This window comes from Natator depressus, chromosome 1 (genome assembly GCF_965152275.1).
Source record: "Natator depressus isolate rNatDep1 chromosome 1, rNatDep2.hap1, whole genome shotgun sequence".
Classification (NCBI taxonomy): domain Eukaryota; kingdom Metazoa; phylum Chordata; order Testudines; family Cheloniidae; genus Natator; species Natator depressus.
The window spans coordinates 157718075-157739806 of NC_134234.1; the positions used below are offsets into that span (position 1 = coordinate 157718075).

The 21732-nt window shown below is 41.0% G+C and overlaps 1 protein-coding gene across 1 annotated transcript in view; it reads left to right on the forward strand.

The window, feature by feature from the left end:
- The window catches only part of DSCAM (DS cell adhesion molecule), a 607252-nt gene that overhangs the window by 508740 nt on the left and 76780 nt on the right, over positions 1 to 21732 (forward strand). The window contains exons 20-21 of the mRNA XM_074969783.1: positions 4017 to 4150; positions 20394 to 20547. Of these exons, the coding sequence (XP_074825884.1) occupies positions 4017 to 4150; positions 20394 to 20547 (288 nt within the window). The remainder of the gene's footprint in view (positions 1 to 4016; positions 4151 to 20393; positions 20548 to 21732) is intronic.

A 21732-nucleotide genomic window follows, 5' to 3' on the forward strand; every position in this document is an offset into this window, starting at 1 on the left:
CAGCACAGCTCCGTTGATTTCAATGGAACTACACCAATTTGCACCAGCTGAGAATCTGGGCTATTAACTCACTCAGGTTCAAAAGGGATACTCAGATGTGGATACATACTGCCCAGTTTGGCCTTATGTGGCAGCCTTAATCTGCTATGCCTGACTTTGTATGATTGCATAGTTGCCATATGCCTCTTTTGGGACTCGGTTGATCCAGAAGGATACACGTGTCCTTCTTTTCAAATGCACTTTTTTATTTTAAAACATTCTGCTCATATTGTCTAGCGGGTATACAAGTTTAGGCAGCAGCGTCTTTTTGTCCACCCAAAACCGTTGGGTGCCAGACATAATCATTAGTGGCTTGGCTCTGTATACTGCAGAGTTGGAATCCTGTGTACAGAGCAAAGCTCTGCTCTCACAGGGGTGATAGAGCCTTCAAATGCACCATTCAGAGCACTTTAGCCTCCCAGGTGTCTGGTACTGTGAAGAAAAATAGCCAGCTACACACCTGCTGAGAGAGAACTCCTGGAGCCACTCTGGATCCCCACTCTCTACCATCAGTAACTTCTATTCCCCATCCTAGTCCTCTCAGTATAATTGTCCTCTCCATGTTAATGTTGCCCCTCCTCTCCCACCTTTCAACATATTTTCACGCAGCCACAGGGATACCACAAAGCGCTCCCTTTCCTGCATGGCATGAAACATACTATCTCTATGCTGTTTTTAAGCTCCTATTGTCCAGGGAATGAGCTTGGGGTCCAATGTCTGATTACAAGGACAGCTTTAAGTGGTGTTTAGTGTTTTGGTGTTGTCTTTCTTTCCTCCCAACTCACCTTTATTCTGTCTCATCCTTGGCAGTCACTGAAAAGCAGTCCATAGTACATGCCATGTCTAGCTTGTCATTGTTAGGAATTAGAGGACTCAAAGAGCTTGTGAGAACGATGGAAATCTCAGGCTGCAACCAAAAGATCACCTTCGAATTCACCCTCTTAAAGTCACTACAGGCATTAGCCAATTTTGAGAGAACATGTGGGATTATCTGTCCTATCATAACCAGAAGCTATTAGGTACAGTCAGTCAGGAATTTTCCAACAAAATACTTTTTCATGGGAAAATATCAGTTACTTGAAATCTAAACTTTTAGTGGGAAGGGGTTGGTTTCAATCTCTCTGTCTATATATTTTTGAAAAAAAGAAAAAAAAAGTAAAATTGTCAAAGTCCTGTTCTGACATTTTCAAAATGAAATGTTTTGATTGACCCAGTCTGTATTTTTTCTAGATTATCAACTCACAAAATTTTTTGTGATCTCAATTTTTCATTCTGTTTTGAGACAGAAAAACATTCAAAATCTGAAAAACTCTAGCAGGATGGGAAGGTCATTTCCTGCCCAGCTGTACTATTATTTCCATAGAAAAGAGTGGCAATGGGTGACAGTGGCTACCAGTATAGACTGTGAGCATGTTTCTCATAATAAAGTCAGCAGCACATATCACCACCAAATGTAGGTTCTTCAGAATATTCAGGGATCACATTTAATAAGCATCCCAGTTATTTTATTATATAAACCCACTCTATGCTCCAGGATCGAACACCAAAACCCGAGACTTTCACAGTCTCATGTAGTTTTCCTGAATGCAGAAGCTGGATGTGTGTGTAAGTATGTTTGTATATATATCTAGAGAGAGAAGCAACAAGGAGTCCAGTGGCTACAGATACATCTGAAGAAGTGGGTTTTTTACCCACAAAAGCTTATGCCCAAATAAATCTGTTAGTCGATAAGGTGCCACTGGACTCCTTGTTGTTTTTGTGGATACAGACTAACAAGGCTACCCCCTGATACTAGAGAGAGAAGATTATTGAATTTCATTGTTTAGTAAAAGCAAACTTGGATTTACATGTCACAGCAATATCCCTCAGGGTTTTATCTAAATATCCCCCAGGATAAATATCTAAAATGAAAAATTATTAGCAATTAAAGTCTGTCAATATCTACACCTTATAGGAGAAAATATAGGAATCCAGTGAAAAGTAAAGCTTTTCATGTGTCTGGAAAACTCTAGATCAATTTTGAGTTAATCCTTCAGCCGTTGACAGATAAGAACCGCTCCCGTCAGAACCTCTCCCCATGGATCAAACAGTAATTTGGCAATAAATTATTTTAAACTCGCTTATCTAGTTGCAGTGATTTTCAAGAGACATTACTAACCATAAAGGAGTCTCCCACTGGGCTAAGTAATAACCCAGGAGAGCCAGGTTTCATTATTCAACAGCAGTAACAAATAGCATTTCTGACAAGCTGGATATAAATATTGAGCTGAATGCTGTCAAACATCAATATTTACTCTGGATTGGATAGAATCTACTAAATGAATTAGACTTTCAGAGCAAGGCTTGGTGGGAGGGTGGGGGGTTGTGATGTGAATATAATGATGAGCTCCTCATTTGGACCCTTAGTAACATTCTCAAGACAATATAAATAGAAAATGCTGGATTACAGGAAGCTTCCACAGTATTTTGAATGGCTACATCTTAGGCAAAATTGTACTTAGTGGTACTTCCCAATCAGCTTTCTTACATTGTTTAGGAAAATATTAGATGCAATTGAGTGGCAGTGTATGACAAAGCTGATTTATCTATGCACATGTAGAAACTGAAGTTTTCCTTAAATGCATGTCAGAGGCAGAGGCATTTAACTATGAAACTAAATTTAGCTGCAAACATAGGCCCCAATCTCGCTAGCTTCTTCTTGTGAGCAGAACCTACCACTTATGTGGTGCCTGTTAATTTCAGTGAGGATCTGGACAGGGTTAAAGTTCTGTCTGTGCAGATCAGCTTGCAGAACCAGGCCCTGAGATGGTATGTATTTAGTGGCAGGTTTTTTTTATGATACTGAAAAGACCAGGTGAGCAATCGAAATTTTCATTCCACAGGAAATTACAACATTAAAAAAAAAATCAGAATCAAAACAATAAGCTGAAATTTCCCACAAAACAAAAATTCAGAAAAAAAATTATTTGGGATCATCAGAATGGTTTGTTTTAATACTATCAAAACATTTCTTTTTGATAGTGTTGAAAATCTTGTTTTAATTTTTGTGATATGGATCTCTCTAATTAAAATAATATTTAATGTATTCTAAGTTGAAATGATAATGTTGAAATGAAAATTTTCAGCACTATCTAAACAAAAGGTTTTGACATTATCAATATGAAATATTCTGAATTTTTCCCATAACTTTTTTGTTGAAATGGACTCATTCCCACAAAACATTTAGACATTTTACTGACTTGCATTTTTCAGTGGAAAACTATTCTGTCAAAAAAAAAAATTCAACCAGCTCTCACACTAAATAGACCTTGTAGCATGTTGTAATAAATACAGTTTATTGGCTACTTTTCATATACATTTCATATTTTATGGATGTTCTCACATGCACAAATTGTACACAATAGGAAGAGGCTATGCCTATATAGCTGAAGTTGTAGAAAAATTATACGCTGTATTGTATGCTTGAGAAATATGAGTGCATGCCAGTAAATTCTTTCTCATAATGCAAATGCACAGAGAGGCAGGGTTAAGATTGTACACAGAAAATTAAATTTGGCATTTCCTGACTTGAGTGTTTAACTGTGCAGCCTTAATTAGTTTTTCCATGTAGTTTGTGATGCAATACATAAGGAACTACTGTAAATAAATAATTAAATGTGTGCCTATATATATGCATAAATATATGCAAATTTATATTATAAGCATGTAGAGCACATAATTTTACATATGTAATCTCTGCAAAGATTCATTAATATTTGTGGGCGGGGGAGTGACATATACAATTTTAATATATTAATTGTAACAAATAATTAACTGGATGCAATTGAATCTTGGTAGGATTTCTTCCCCTTCTTTTCCATTTCTTAAGTACATTAAGACCTCTGAGCTGTTTTCTTGTTAGATATGCTGTACTGTACAGGTCGGTGTGTTTCGACTGCGTTGGTCCACTTTGATAACTATACATGTTGCTCTTTCAGTTCCAGGTCCTCCTGCTGGAGTTAAAGCAGCTGCAGCATCACCATCCACCGTATTTGTGTCCTGGCTCCCCCCATTTAAGTTAAATGGTGTCATCCGAAAGTACACGGTGTTCTGCTCACACCCGTATCCCACAGTAAGTTCTACAAAACAACTTTAGAAGTTCAGTATTAATCTATCCATATATACATTGCCAGATGTTTAGTTCCTAACACTTTTATTGGATTTTCTCCTTTTTTTTCTCTCTCTCTCTGAAATGTTGTTTTTTTTTTCTGTAAGGGGGGTTGCTGTTTTCACATATGTCCTTTTTGACAGTACTTAAAGCTTAATATAGCACACTAATTTACAAACTATTTCAAATCATAGGGTTCCCAGGTTGAATGATATTAAAGGCACAGGTTCTGAAGCTTTTTAGTTGGGTTCTCACGAGACCAACTGCCAGCTATCTGTGACACAATTACAGCTGGGTAAATTGTGGAAACATTTATTTATGAACATATTTGCTAACTCCAACTTGCAATTGGATCTCTGTTCCGACAGTTCTGGCTTTGTGAATGAGTATAATGATGTGTGAACGAGCATATTTGCTTGTGAATATGCGTATTTGTGCCAGAAGCATTTGCCCATCCTATATATGCACATTATTACTTGCTGAAAATGTGACAAGGGATAACTGAATTGAAAATTGGCTAGCCATTTCATGCCTTTCTCTCTCCCTCAGTCAGGAAGGAATCCAGCTATTTTAAAATCTGGGGGACATCTATTCTTTATAAACATCAATGGTTGTCTCTCTGCTACAAATGTAACATATTTATCGATACTTTTTATTTATGGCATTATGTATTTATTTCTCTATGTGGAGGAAGGGTGTGGGAGTGTTAAATGATAGTATTAATCAACCATGGTACTTTAAACTGAACATATCCTTAGTTTATGATGTAATAAAAATGTTGTTCTTGAATTAAAATGAGGTCGAGGGGGAAATATTCAAAAGTTTCCAAGTCCCATTTTCAAAAGTGAGTTAGGAACCTAAGGACTAATTTTCAAAGGTATTTAGGCACCTAAAGATGCAGGCAGGACCCTTTTGTGATTTTCAAAAGCACCTACTAGGTTATGTACCTACCCCCCATTGAAATCAATGGGAAATAGGTTCCTAACATGCCTAGATGCTTCTGAAACCCTGCTAGGTGCCTGTCTGCATGTTCAGGCACCTAAATACTTTTGAAAATCTGGCCCTTTAGAAATGGGACTTAGGCTTCTAAGCATTTTTTGACATTTTTTACCCCTAATTCCATTATTTCAAAAATCACTGTGTTGAAACCCAAAATATCTTGATGATATGGTGGTGGTGGTGTTAAACTAGCTATTGGTTTTACAGCACTGACTACTAAGGGAGTAGGTGTTGTCAAAGAAGGTTGTTTGGGTTTTACTGAACCAGAGTTTGCCTGCATTTTTAAAGTCATGACTGTGATGCTTCAAAAAGTTAATTACTAAGTAACTAGAACAGGAGTACTTGTGGCACCTCAGAGACTAACAAATTTATTAGAGCATAAGCTTTCGTGGGCTACAGCCCACTTCATCGGATGCATAGAATGGAACATATAGTAAGAAGATATATACACACAGAGAAGGTGGAAGTTGTTGTACAAACTGTAAGAGGTAACACCTCACACCTTCTTGTCAACTGTCTAAATGGGCCATCTTGATTAGCACTACAAAAGTTTTTTTTTCTCCTGCTGCTAATAGCTCATCTTAATTAGCCTCTTACAGTTTGTATGGCAACTTCCACCTTCTCTGTGTGTATATATATATATATTCTTACTATATGTTCCATTCTACGCATCCGATGAAGTGGGCGGTAGCCCACGAAAGCTTATGCTCTAATAAATTTGTTAGTCTCCAAGGTGCCACAAGTCCTCCTGTTTTTTTTTGCAGATACAGCCTAACAGGGCTGCTACTCTGAAACCTGTTACTAAGTAACTGTGTCTATGGTTTAGAAAAAACACCAGGTGGTGCTGCTGCTTCTTTTTGTTTACTTCTCATACATTTCCTCCTTCAGCTTCTTTGCTGGAAACATTGTTGTACTTGCGTTTATATTACAGGGAGCATACAGTTATATATTAAGCACCATACAGTACATCCAGTAACTGGAATTTGTTTTGAAGGTTCTCTCTGATTGTATTCTTTCTTCGGCAAATCCATTTTTTGTGGTTCATAAATTGTGTCGACCTCCACGTTTTGCTAACACCTCATTATTAGGCTCAAAATGCTTCTCTCTTGGTTTATGCTACGGAGATATTCTGTGGAGTAAATGTGAGTGTTCTGCAAAATAAGGGACTGCTAGGATTGACTAGAGCCACTGCTGGTGTTAGACTCTGTTGAATTGTGCTGCTGCAATTTTGTGATGTAATGTCAAGGTTCCTAGAGCCTATGGATATGAACCCTTTTGTTGTTTGCATACATTATAAATAAAAAAAAAAATCCTAAGGGCAGGCTGGGTAAACTCCTCCATAAAACTCTGTTGATTCATATAATTATGACTTTCCCAGCAGCACCTCCTATTCCATGCAGAGCACTCTATCTTGAGCAGAGATGGCCAATCACACTAAATTGTCAGCACCTGTAAATCACAATTTAGGCATCCTCCCTGGGTAAGACAAGACCACAAGACTCATTTTAGGACCTCAGCCTGATATTTTTTTGTTAAGACAAAATGTCTTGGGTTTTTTGCGAGGTTTTGTTTGTCATAAAAACATCCTCAGATAAGGATTTACCATCGTCTATTGAAACCTAAACCGAGAGAGAGACATTGTAAATAGAACAGTGCTTTCATATTGCATGTGGCGGCTATAGTACCCTGGAGCTGGCAGAGCTCGGTTTTAAAATACACCATTATTACATTTTTCATTTGGGAAAAAAAAATAACACTCACGGACTTATTATGGGGACTTCTTGGACATTACACAATTGAAAATAGTTTCCTAAACAAGAGTCAGATATTTCCCTCACTTACCCCCTGCAACCATAATATAATGTTGCACTCATCCCTAAATTCTCCTCCCTCCCAGTCCCATACGTTAACTTGTAGGCATTCATAAAGTAGATGAAAATAGAAGTCGGCGCTCATCAGTTTTGGTGGTTGTATGCCATCCTGGGTTTTGATATTATGTAACGAAGAGACCCTGTATCACGTTCTGTGGGGAGACTTGATCTGAGGACAAAGGAATAAATGTATTTGGCAGGAGTCCTTGTCCTCAATCAGGCCCATAGCCAGCCACACAAAAATGGTGTGTGCGTGTGCATATGTGAGTGCATGTGTGCACTCAGAGAGGGTGCAACTATGTAGAGGCATAACCCTTGTGCTCCTAACCACCTCTGTTTTGGTTGGGCTGGGGAAACTTGTGTGAGAAGCTCCCTTTTCTCCTGGAGGATGAGCTGAAGGCACCATGCTCTGCCTATTTTCCTCTCTTCCCCACTTGGCAGGGAGGGGAATCGGCAGGGGAAGAGATCTTACAGGAGAAGAAAGACAAAAAATAGGTGACCTCCAGCTTCACCAATTCTTCTATTCCTGGTACAGCTCCACCTAGTGGCAAGAAGACCTGGAGTCCCATAAACCCCCCAGCCAGGTACATCATATGCTGCTGCCACTGCAGAGTCTTCTTCATTTGTCCTTCTTCCATCAGTCAGGGAAGAGGTGGTGGGAGAAGGTAGAGCTTTAGGGCAGTCCATCTCCACCAAGCCCAGGAGAAAGAGTGAAAGGGAGACTCTTCTTTCTGCTTTCAGTAAAGGGAGAGTGTAGCGGGGTGGTCACCTGCTCCAGCCTTAAAGGGCTTAAAACAGCCCAGGAGAGGGCTGTGGCTGGGAGCAAGCAGTTCCCAGGCTGACTGGGGGAAGCAGGCTCAGCTGTGGCCAGGCCCCAATCAGGGCTCAGCTGGCCCTTATAAGAGGGCAGTGCGCCAGGAGCAGAGAGCCTTCTCTAGCTGTGGAGGGAGATGGGCCTGGCTGCTGGGGAGCTTGAGAAGGTACCTGCAGTGGAGTAGGGCTGCGAGAAGGCCAAGGGAGCTGGGGAGCTCCAGCCTGGAAACCCCCCAGGTTGCAGGCCTAGTGGAAGGCCAAAAAGGGTACTGGGGTTGCAGGGGGCAGCCCAAAGGTAGGCAGAGGCAGCAGGTCCAAACCCCCCTTGCCTGTGATGATTGGCTTATACACTGCAGTCTGCCCCAGTGTGCGGGGGCTCAGTGGTGACTGGCAATAGCCAAAGACTGAGGCAAGGTGGGGATAGTGGGTGGGGGTTCCCTGGGGAGGGGAGACCCAGAGACTGTGGGAGTACTGCCAGGGGGCAGAACCCTAGGTAAAAGGGGCACTGGGGTCTGGGAGGGACATGGGGGCCCAGTGGCAACGGGACACCAGCCTGCAGAGGGCGCTCTGGAGGCTGGAAAGCTAATTTCCTGGACGACCAGCAGGAGGCGCCACAAGGGTGAGGCGCCACACTGTGACAGAGAGGATCAGTGCTCTGCACTTATCCCCCTTACTTGAACAGCTGTCTGTAGGGTTGCAGAGAATCCACCACATTAACAGAGTGACACAGAGTATGCAAAAAGATACTAGGAAAAAGAGAATAGGTCAGAGATGAAGGTGACCAACTTTGACTACATCTCTTTAAGTACTCTATTTTTATAATGGGTGGCATGTATAAAAGGCTTGGGGAGGCAAAGCCTCCCCAAAATAATTTGCCTGAATTATCAGGCAAAAAAGGCTGGCCGTGCAGGAGGCAAATGCCAGATGCGGCTCACCTCCCTTTGGAGGCTCATTATTTGCATTGTTTTTCACTTTTCAGAGACCCTCGCTGCAGGGGGTTGCCTCTCTTCCTCTTCCTGCCTTTGCCAAGAAGGTGGCGCAGCTCCTCCGCAGCCTGCTGCCTGTCCCTAGACGTGACACACCCCTCCCCCATCCGCTCATGGGCTCGGGCTGCCTTCTTGCTCCAGAAGGAGACTTCGTGGCCACCCATCCCGGCTGCTGCCAATGGATTTGAAATCAGGAGTAAATCTCTACCAGTGCCTGATGAAGCAGAAATATTCCTTTTACCTAATCACCCTGTTCTCCTACCCCCCAAACCCAGGTCATTTTCAGCCAAGACAATTTTTGGGGTGCTGCTGCTCAGTCCCAGGATTCCCAGGAGTCAGGGGACTACTCACGATTGCGTTGCTGCCCAGGAGTTCTGACCACTCCCCAGAATCGTTAGACCTGCACACAGACTAGGAGGCAGTGCTGAGAAGAGTTGAGCGACCGCCTAAAAGGCATCACACTTCTCCTATGCTCCTTGTGCCCCATAATGGACCCCAATGCATGGTTCCCATTTCTCCAGAGCCCTGCTATGCAGGCTGCCCACTGCATGACTCCCCCCAGTACATAAGACCTTTCCTCTGCTAATGTGGGAGTCTCCTCTCTAACACCCCAATGAGCCCTTTTCTAGATCCGGAGCACCCTTTTCCCTGGCTCTGGTCTCAGCTCCTGAAAATGGCCTCTAAAACATGTTGTCACCATCTTGTGTGATCCCATCTGGGAAACTTCTGCAAACTTTGTCCGACTACCAGCCCCCACTGCTCTCTCCCGGTGGCTGAACTTTCCTTCTTTGATCACTGAAAGGCAAAGCTGGGACACACCTTCTCTTGCTTCTGGGATCCTGCCTGTTCTTGGTGAAAAGGGAGGCCCGAAAGCAGGATGGACGTTCCCCGTTTCCTTTAACCAACTCCTATGAGCGGGGGAGGGAAGAGCGCGAGAGGCTTTTACAAATCTCCCCAGGAGGAGCAAGACTTTTAAAGGTAATCAAACTGGATTGAACTGAATTTCCTCTTGTGTGTGTCAAGGGGGGAGCTGAGACCAGAACCAGGGCACAAGGAGCATTTGTTGACATGTGATGTTGACAGTTTGTGTGTTAATGGTTATAAAGCTTTCACTTTTTGAATCTCAATACGTACTATCATTAAATAATTATTGTCTGACCTCCCCATAATTTCCTGCAACTGTGAAAATTGAAATGGACAAAAACTGGAAGAAAAAAAAGCTTCAAAATAAACATTGATATCTGTCAAAATTATAAAAAATTAAAAATCAAATTCTGCCACGCCTAAATAGAGTTAATGTTCTTTCCAGTAAAAAACAATGCTTGGGAGTCCATTGGGTATTTAAAAGCCACAATAAACCACTCTGAATTAACAAAAAATGAACAGTTACTGCTGGCCATATTGTGCACACTTCTACAGCATGCATCCATCGAATGACCCTGTGGGTTTCTGAAGTGCAGATTTGCCAGCACTTCTCACAGCCAGATTCAATTTGCAAGGGCAGACTCTGAGAAGTTCTGCTGACTTTAGGCGAAGGGATGCTGAAATTTTCAGCTTGAAACAGTTTGATTCCAAAGGGCAGCATCTGCCTGGAATATTTCAAACAGAAGAATTTCATTCACCAGTGAAAACAGAAAAGCAGCTATCACTGAATTCCCAATTTCTGTCCAAAACTCCAGGAGAGGACCCCTGCACCGCACAACATTGTGAACTACACTCTCTTTTCTTTTCATTCTGGAAGAATATTTTTTCATTGTGCAAAACAGAGAGAAATACAAAAATTCAGATACTGATCCATTCATTTTAAAGCTGACTACTAACCTTAATTCCTTGCAGAAACAGATTTCCATTTCTATAAGAGATCAATGAACCAATTTAGATTAAATACAAACTGGGAAGCAGAAAGAGCCTGGAAAACAGCATCACAATAGCAAGTGACAGCAGCCTCCCAGCTTGGGGGAAATAGCAATGTCAGGATAGGAAAAGGGAGACCGAAGACACGTGTCTCCTGCTCAAAGTGGGATGAGGCATAAGGAGCAGGATTTCATTGGTGGAAAAACAGAGGGGAAGAGTAGCAGGACTTCAGATGTGATGCGAAAGCAGAGCCAAAGACTAAGGACTTGTGACCTTATGCAAAATGTGGACTACATATGTAGTACAACACTGTATGATGACATCTATCAGAAATATACTGTATTAAAACCTAGATTGCATAGCAGGTTACAAAGGTTCTCAGTTCGTCACATGAGGTAGTACATTTATCAAGCCACATATTTACTGTTAGAAAGGAAAACCATTAAAGCAGCTTATTCTGCTGCTTCCATGAAGTGGGTCATTTAACTGAAAATAAATTGGCTATTCTGTCTATGGGTGGTTAGAGATGGGGAAGAAGGAACGATTTAAGTAAAAGAGCACTCTGAAAGGATACTAAATGGAAGACAGTTAGCTCTTGTCTTCTATTCCACCCATATTAAGATGTGGAGTAAGATGACTTCACAGCCACACTCCAATTTCCTGATAAGGGAAGTCTAAAAACAGAATTAGTTTGGCCTATTGTACCTAGTGAGGATTGAAATGCAAGGTGTGCAACCTCTGCTGATGACCTTGAATGTTTGAAGGATTTCAGCGGTGCCTTTTCTTCTGTCTAATTAAGGAAGTATCTTTGTTGCCATTGTACAGTCCATTTTTCTCAGAAGGTTACATCTCAGCTATAAAATTGTTGATTTTTTTTTCTTTACATACTGCATAAATATTTCCATGGTAGACAAAGAAAATAATATACACTTTTCGTAATTAGGGAAGGTTTAATTACATGATAAATCATAATGGTTGAACAGTAGACTAGAGTGACTTCTAAATTACTTTTCAAGTTCATTTGGTCTATTTTTGTAAAAGTGTATGTGTAATAGAAAAACACACTGCTGGGGATTTTTTTTGTTAGGAAAGTATGGTTATGTAAATTCTTATCACTTTCCTTTGAAAAGCTATCTTTGTTGTGCACAGCTATTACTGGGTTCCCTAGAGACTGTGTGATTTGATATACCTTACGCAATGCCATACGAAATCATAATACTTCAGCAGATTATGGAAGAATAGTGATTCTTAAGTGCGTTGCCTTTGACTAATTGCTTCACACTCTTCATCTTACTGAAACTAGTTTTCATAGTGTTTCCTGGTCACATTGAAACTCTGAAAATTGCCTAGTTCAACAGATATGGAAAAAATGGCTTTTATAAATACCCCCCCAAAGTTCCAAATAGAAGTGCAGTGGGCCTAGCACAGATTCGGCTAGGTCTGTCAATACTTCTGTAAAAGTAAGAGGGGGAGATAGAGGGACCTAAAGAGGTTGTGGGGAAAGAGGAAGTAAGATTATGTTTGGCCAGGGAACCAAACCAATTGGATCTTAAAATATTGTTTGATTTGGGGAACTGACAAAGTTAAGGATTGTTTGACTTTTGTTTTGCCTGAACCAAATTTGTCCACCACTATCATAGACCCTATGTCTTGAAATTACTTCATTAGGTAGTCAGTATCTGATTCAGGTTTGATTTGTACACAAATCCACCAGTAGGAAAGATGTATTACATTGTTTCACATTACATTGTTTGTCCAGTGTCAGACAACATATGGATATCTGCTGGTCGTATAATCCCCGTATGCCATGACTTTTGCATGCACCACTGTACATGCTGTGTCTGCTGGCTCCTGTGATTGTACAGTCAGTAGAAGAGACAGATCCCTACACACCATTCACTGGAGAGCCATAGAATGAAATGGGAGGAAAATATTACAATTAGCCTTCCTCATCTTCCTCTTATTGAAGTGAATTTTCTCTCTGGCATTACTCACTTTGAGAGATTATTTTGTTGCGCAGAACATATGCATGCAGAAAATGCAGGAAGATTGGTTATTACAATGATTATAGTTTATTCTGTTATTTATATAAATATTATAAGGATACATGGCACTGTATGGCAGATGACCTGTGATGAACAAATGCATCGCTGTTCTAGCTCTCTAGCTGCAGATTTAGGAACACAACTGGTGCTACACAGGGGCTGCCTGCATCCTAAACCTGATGAAGATGTCTTTGCATCCGTCTCTATCCCTCCCCAGTTTTGAAGACACAAGCGAAAACTGCACAATATAATACAAAATCCGTTATAAACAAAGTGGGGGTATGGTCATTATAATTCTACAGGCTTTGTAGATTAAGAGTATGATCAGTTTTTTAAAAGAGGAAAGAGAGAAATTTGGTGAATATTAAAAAGGCAGAGTCGGGGTAGGCTAAGGCGGTGAAAGGTGCACGCAGGAGGGAGGCCTGGCTGGAGTCAAGTTTGCTGGAGGGGTGCTGAGCTTTTTGTCTCTAATCCACACTTGGGTTCATGCATTACAGGAAGTATCTGTCAATTTCATTACATGGCACTTCATACAGCGTGAGAGTATTTGTTTATTTAATACTTATTTTTATAAACCACACATAGACTTATTTTATATTTTTAGCTATTTTAAAAATACTTACCTATTCATACACCGTAGTCTTATTTTATAACCATTTTACAGCTTTATTGCCAGAACAAATAATTGTAGATTCATTGTTTTAATCTGTCAGCTTTAAATTTTTGTTTAACATTTTTTGCCATAGTGCATATCTCTAAAATAGATTGTAAATAACAGATTAACTGATATGCACAAATGACAGTGATATGCTATATAATATCATTTTAAACAGCTCTTCTTTTAAAGCCCTGCTAAAAATAAAACTCATCCTGCTTTTTCATAAAAGGGTGGACTTGTCTCATTACCTAGCTTCAGATTTGGCAGCTGATGGATTTTAATAGAAAATACTGAGTATCTGACAATTTCAACACATATGGATTCGTCACACTTTCTTCAACATATATCAGTGATAGAACTCACAAACTTTAGCTCCAAAAGCACAGGGCGAAATCCTGACCCTTTTAAAGTCAATGCAAAACTCATGTTATCTTCATTTGGGTTAGGATTTCACATACAGGTTTTTTTAAGTCTGTAAATTAAAAAGTTATTCTTCTTTGAAGTGTGGCTCATTACAAATAGCATTGCTGGGGTTCTGTGATTATTTTCTCTCTAAGTCTCCAAGCTCAAACATCTTCAGTTTACAAGTAAAACCATGTTTATTTCTAACTGCCAGCCTTAAAAATTCTACCAGTGACGTGTAGCAATGAGAGACAGGACTTGGCTGTAGAAAACAGCTAGGTGATTCTTTATTGAGGCTGTTTGACACATAGATGCTCTGTAATTCCCTGGCTCTCTGGTTTGCCAACGGAGGTGCACATCTTATGCTGCCCCACTCAGTGTCTGCCTAAATCCCAGCCCATTTGGAGTAATCATTAAATGGATTACTGAGGAATAGATTACACTATGGGATGGGAGATTCAAACTGGGTTTTCTCTTACTCGTCACCACTAGTAATAAAGGTTCTTCTGGCTAATTCATTTCTTCAGCACCACTGTGCAACCCCTTTGTCTTCAGTAGGTTTGCAAAGGCTGCACCGAAGGACTAAGCTGGGATGTAGTAAACAATTCTGTTGATGGTGATGTACAAGAAGGCATAGAATACAGTTTATTATTAGCTGTATTGACTCTGCAGTGTTAAGAGGAGTACAAAGGAGTAACAATTTATTTTAGTCACTAATTTAAGGAGCTGTGATTCTGAATACCCGCAGGGAACAGGTCTATTGAATAAGAAGGTAACATTTATATAGTCACATTTCAGAATAGAATCACACTTTCTAGTAATGCTGTCATTTCTTTTACATTTTAATTTGATGCTTTTTATGCTCATGCTGGGGGTGTTAGCTGCACTGACTTTGCTGTTTCTTCACAAGCCAGAGCATAAATCTAAGTGAGTCCCAGTTTGCATTCTTCTCTCAGCAGTCTTCAGATGGCTCTTTCAGTTCATCCTAGTCCTAACCTGGATCTCTGTGATCCCATAGAAAAATGTGCAAGGAGAGGAACACTAGTGATATTTTAGAATCTTAGCAGGGCCAGGACAGAGAGATATTTCCAATGAAGCAATTATCCTCAGCACAGAACTGTCCGAGATACAGTGCAGACAAGGGAAGCAGTTTGCTTTTGTGTCCCACTGGCTGTGTATCCACAGGAAATCCTGGCCTTAATCCTAACCCTTTGGATGCCTGGACTGCTGCATAGAGGCACTCTTCTTCGGCGGTTTCCATAGGTTCGCCTCAACCATGGCAAAACAGTTGGCCCAGCTGCTGTTCTGCATCTAGCTGACAACATCTAGTTACCTGCACCTTGCAGTCCCTCTGATGAAGTCACAGAGTTTGAAAGGGATAGTTAAGGCTGTCTCTAACAGCATTAACTAATCTATTTTAGTAATATTTTTGAGGCTATGTGGGAGGGAAAGTATGCTGTCTAGAATGGCTGTTCCTCTGATTCTCTTTCTGTTGGCTGGATTCCACCAGGTAGATGGTCTACATGGATAATTAGAAGAGAGAATGCACAGAAGGGAGAATGTGTCACATAGCTTCCATTTCATGCTGCACAGTCCCCGCTCGTTTTCCATGGTTATGCTCCATGCTGTGCTTCACAGACAGTGAACTGAAACAGAAAACAAAAAAACCTAACAGAGGGGAGCTGAAGAAGCCACTGCACCAGCTCAGTCAGTTACTCTGGGAGGAATTCTGTGCCACTGTGCACGTGCAGAATTCATGTGTCTCGCTTTTCTCCCCCAAAATATATTCTGCTGGAGAGGTGCTGCAGTTACGCTTTTTGCGCACCAGGGGCTGCTGTGGCTCACCGGCAGTAGAAGCTGGCTGTTTTCCTCACAGCACCCTGCCCACAGGGCCAGGTTAGGAGGCCCGGAGATATGGTGGGGTACATGGGGCTGCTGGGGATCACATAGACTGGTGTTCAGAAGAGCTAGTGGGGGAAGACAGACTGGGGCAGAGGCTGAATGGGAGTGGGGGTGCAGGGCCACATGGGGATGGGGGCAGGCAAAGCAGGGACATTATGGGGATGGGCGGGGTGGCTGAGTAGGGATGCAGGAACACATGGAGATGGGTGAAGGGCCACATGGGGACAGGTGCAGGGGTGGCTGAGTGGGGGTGCAGGGACACATGGAGACAGGGACAGATGTTCTTGACTGAATGGGAGGGACTAGGGGTCAGCCAGGGTCTGCATGAGGGAGGCTCCCCAAATCCCTAAGAATCCCTCTCTCCACCTCGCTACTCCATACTTCTCCCACCCAACACTCCAGATTCATTCCCAGGCTTCTTCCCAGCAATTACTTCCCTCTCCCTCAGCTCCTCTGTTACCCTGTCTCCACCAAGCTTTTGCACTGCTTGTGAGGGGTGCAGGAAATGCATTTCCGTATTGTAGTTTAAGTGAATTATTAGTCAGCATTCTGTATTAATGTGCCTAGTAAAGAATTTATTTGTCAAAAAATAACAAATTCCTGAATCTTTTTTGTTGTCTGTATTGTTACACACATACTTACTGACAGGTATTATTAAATAAATTACCAACATTTATTCTAGTGTTATTTTGACAAATAAAATTTGCAGAATTTTAAAATATTGTGCACAGAATTTTTATAATTTTTTGGTGCAGAATTCCCCAGGAGTAGTCAGTAGAAAGAAATCCTTGAGCAAGTTTAGCATTCCTTTCAGTATAGGGCATTCATAATGGGACATGCAAAGCCTAATATATGACAAGGAGACATTTCCTTTAAAATATTTTATTACAACTTTTTTTTAGTTATTTAATCTTCTTGCTCATAAAACTCCCTTTCCCCCCTCATGCAATGTAAGTCTCTGACATATTAGTCTAAATGAAATGAAAGAAAAAAAGGTGGAAGTAAAATCAGTTCCTTGTCACTAAAATGTCCCAAAGTGTTTGGAAGTTAATGTTAGATGCTGAAATGTGATAATTCTGTTAACCAGTTAAAAACTAAAATGGTTTGCTAAATAATCTTGCTAAAAAGGTACCAGTTGAGTATGGATATATTTGCTAGTTATGCCAGATTCAATTCATGAATTGATTCAGTGAAAGAGTGAATAATTAATTGAAGTAGATACAGTTGCTAGTGCTGTCCAGTCTCTGTGGCAGTCAGAAAGGAGCCAAACATGAGGGAGCTTAAAAGGAATTGGAGACTCCAGTATTGTGATTCTTCCACCAATGGAATGGCAGTAAATGTCCCAGTGGCCACAGAGGTAGAACTCCGCTCCCCTGGAGCCTTGCCCACCTGCTAGGGATCACTGAAATGCTCTTTTTGCAACCACAGGGATATTTTACTGTGGTTCTAAAGGTCTGGAGAATATAGCACCAGTGAATCCAGTTCCCCTGTGCAATTTCCCTACCTACTATATTCCTTTCCTAACCCCATCTGACTGTCTAGAAGCTCACCTTATCCCAGTAACCCTACTCAGCCAAAGCAGCTAAAATTGCCTTCCACCTGCAAACTGTATCCCAAGATCTTAGCATGTCTGTCCTGGACCCTGCCATTTGCAGAACGAGTCAGCCAGGCTACCCACGAAGGTGACCTACAGAGTAACAGATGTACTCAGCAGACAACTATTTACACCTACCTGAAACCAAGAAGTGCTGTAATTATGAGAAATAAGAGAATTTCCATGTAAATTTCAATGAAGTGATTTTTAAAGCTTTCATTGGGGTTTCAGTAACACCAGTCTTCTACATTCTGGAAAGTGTTGGAGGGGAGAGCAACAGTATAAAGGTAAATTATTTTCAGCAAGATCAATGTACAGATATCTAACTTATTTGTTTCTCTTACACAAAGATATCTTGTGAAGAGGTGCCAGGTGGAATTAGTGATACAAAGTCACAGTTCTGAACACAAAAGCAGTTCCATGATGAGAACCTTTACAGATGCCCAATTACTTCAAAATAATTGTGTTGATTTATAAATATGGCATATCCAGTATTCTGTATTTTTTCTTAAATTCAGATATTAGCTGAAATGGAATATTGACAGTTCGTGTTAAACAAAATACCAGCGTATATTCCACTCTGGTAGACAACTTACCAATGGACCATTCTAGAGAGATTAATGAACTGAGCCCAAGAGCCAGAGAGCATCTGGCCTTTCTGACTGCCCTTTCAAATTCACCGCAGATCATTTTAGCTCAAGAATATTAAAATTCAATCTGCTGTACTATTGAGCAATGTCTTACTGTTTGTATATGACCTCACACAGGATTCAGCCTGTCAAACCACAGGCATTTGTCCAATATTCTTATGTAAATATTGAGATAAATTATTTTCAAATCCCTGTGTAATGTCCAGGACAATAAATGAAAGTTGATCCATGGCTTCACTCCATGTCAGCAGTGGAAGCCATGACAAACATATGATCAGTTGGGCAAAGTGACACCGCATCATGACAGGAGGAGTCAGAGTGGCTAAGAAAAGCCCGTCAGGCTTTGGGCTTTGATAACAATGGGTGTGAGCAAGCGAATCCCAAACCAGAGCCGGTCTCCGCAGAGAGGGAGTAGGTTGGACGCAGGGAAGTCAGGTGAGCGAGTCCACCAATGGGAGCAAACAGGTTTGGGCTGGAGCTGCATAAGAGATACTTTATGTCAGATGAAGCAGACCAGTTCAAAGGAGCTCATACAAAGGACTGGCCCCATCACAGCAAGGAATCATCCCTACAGTAGAATGGAGCAAAGGGTTATTCAGTGACACTTTAAGAAGTTTTTATGGACTTTGGCCATGGCTGCACTGGGAAAATATGTTGTGTTAGAACAAATTAAGTTAAGCAACATAAAAAGCATAATTTAGGACCTGCTTTGACTGGGCCAAGTTAAGTTTAAAACGTCAGCATTGAGGGGGCCTTCAGGTTAATAGAGACCAGACAACACATTTTTAAACAAAGCGTTCCTTGTCCACCCTGAAGGCAAAATGGAGTTTAACATGATGTTAGTTAACAAATGTTCTGACATGATCCATTTTTTTGAGTGTAGAAGATACCATTTCAATGGTAGAGGAGTATGCATTGCCCCACCAGTTTGCTGAGACTTCCCGTCAGTTCAGATTACAGAGGTGTTGATTGACACCTGAGAAACAGCCCGTTTATTCTGAATTTCCTTTTGAAGGACAATTTATGTGAACACTTTCAGGTAAAAGTCTCCTTTGAAATACCAATTACTTGGAATTGGCCTTTACCACCCTGAGATATTGGTATATCAAAGGGCATTCATGCACCCAACCTGTCCGTTTTAATGAACCTTGAATTATGTGAATATTTATTTGTAAGAAAAAAAAATCTCAACACAATTGTAATTTGTGTCATTAATACTCTAGTCTCCTGGCATTAGCTAATGAGACCCAAGTGTAATGTTGCACATCAAAATTACTCTATTTTATTCCTTTGAACTGACTGGTTATCCTGGCTGTTTTTATTTTCAAGATTCACAGAACCTGTGTTAGAAATAAAACTGGATGTTCTGACTGTACATAATTGCTAACTGCTGGCTTCAATATTTTTACTGCAACTCCCTTCTAGCTGAACCAGCAGGAGAAAGTAAGTTGGTAACAGTGTGGTGTCAGGCAGTAATATCACAGCTAGCTCCTGATACTCAGCACTGTCTATTGTGTTATTCCAGTTGCATTTACTGTTCAAGCCTGAGAAAAAATTTCCTTCCCAGATCAAACCCTCAGAAGAATAAAGCTTCATTGTACGGTGTGTACTTACATACAACATCTGTGGCCATCCTTAAATCCCCACGCTTCTTTAATTACCTAGGTTATTTTGGATACACTGTAAATTGTCTCACGACAACTGGCACTAGCTGGCACCTTGTTAGCATCTCTCCAGCACACAGTTGAAGCATATTGGGTGTGGCAATTTGGGGAAGACTGACCTTCCACTGCCCGCACTATACCTAGTATCGCTCTGATCCATCACAGTAGCTGAGAAGACCCATAGCTGAGAATCTTTGAATCAAGAAAGAAAACAAAATTCATTTTGTGACTAAACAAAATTTACCTGGAGTGGAGGTAGTTTATAAAGTTTAGATCATCCAATCAGAGTAAGAAACTGGGTTAAGTCCTTCAATCAAAGTATAAGAACCATGCCTTAAGATGTGGGTGACCCATCACGAAGCATGTCTAGTGACTTCCAATTATCTAATCAGACAAATGAGTGAATATTCACTGAGGATAATTTGACTACAACCCACTGTGCAATGTGTTCATAAGAACTATTCATGGAGCACAGTTGTCAAATATGTTAATTAAAATTATTCATCAACCCAATTAAAAGAAACAAAGTCATAAAAATCATGATCTATGCACAGACAATTTGCAAACAGAAAATAGGGCTAAATTTACCGAATCAATTGATTTCAAAATGTAGTTCTATCCTATTAAGTACCATGTGCAGTCTATTTGGAGCAATTACCATCATTCACTCCAGACACCCAGAGGTAAAAGACCTGAGCTACTCCACTCAGCAATCTTTCTCTAGATACTGTTTATTTTAGTTTGGAAACATTTGTCTCTCCCATCACAGGTAATCAGCGAGTTCGAAGCCTCTCCTGACTCATTTTCCTACAGAATCCCCAACTTGAGTCGGCATCGACAATACAGTGTCTGGGTGGTGGCTGTCACTGCTGCAGGAAGAGGCAACAGCAGTGAAATTATCACCGTGGAGCCACTGGCTAAAGGTATGGAGACTACCCTTTGTAAAATAGTCTGTCGGTTTGTCTTTTAAGAACACCAGTTACTAACATACCTTAATTGTAATTGATGTTGTGATAGCTTGGTCTTGTGGTTTGTTTATTTTTAAATTTCAGTTCTAAGTTTATCGTAGGGTCTGTCCGCATGGCAATCAGAGGTATACCTGTCTTAGCTTTAATTGAGCTAGAAGAGCTGAAAACAATAGTGTATCAGGATGGCAGAACTGCGGGGGGTGGAGGGGGCTAGTGCCCTCACAGTGGACATACTGGGGGGGGGGAGTGTCAGTGCACCCCCACCAGGTCTCGGGCCTCAAGCTATCACATCTCTCTTGGGGTGGAATCACACGTCTCCCAGTCTCAGACCAGGTGCCGGGCTGTAGTCCCCCGTGATTACCTGTGATTACTTCAGCAGGCCTGACTTATCTTCAGTGCCTGCAGTTCTGTTCCCTCCAGGAACAGTGACATGGGACAGAGTGTTCATAGGTGAACGTGTGAGAAGCTCCTCTGGGGGAGAAAGGAGAAGCGCAGAGCTGTTTTATGCCAGCTCAGGACTGGTGAAATTACAAGATACAAAAGCAAAAATCATGCTAATACAATGTCATGTCCTCTAATATAAGGATAGTAGGCAGTTTGCAGGTATGCAGGGTGTTTTGACAACACAGTAAAATAATGTGAGACTTGCAAGTAAGCTGTTGATAGCTTGGGCAAAACAAGCTCTCTCAGGTCACTTGTGAGGATTCAAGTATTTTATACTCATATATGCCTGCTATAATTTCAAAGCTAGTCATTGTTTTCTAAGGAATTTGAGAATTTTGTTTGTTTCTAGGTTAGGTATTTTGTATTTTTTTTAGAATAATCTCAGAAGATTATTAGAAGTTAAGTTATGTGGAAATGTTTGTGTTAAGGATTTCCAAGTTGCCTACTATCTACTATACAAGCAAATAACGTTCAAAGAGTATCTAGTGTATGGAAAGTAGTGGGCCTTACCTTAGACCTTAGTTCCTCCTGTGCCGCTGACACATTGGGCAGTCCAGTTCCTCCATTGATTATGATGCTAGTTATGGTGGTACTTCCCAGGCGATACCAACACATTCAGTATCCCCTGTCACTGTCTTCTTCCAGTCCTTCTTTGGCCTTCCTCACTTTTTCTTTCCTCCTTCTGGTGCTCAATTC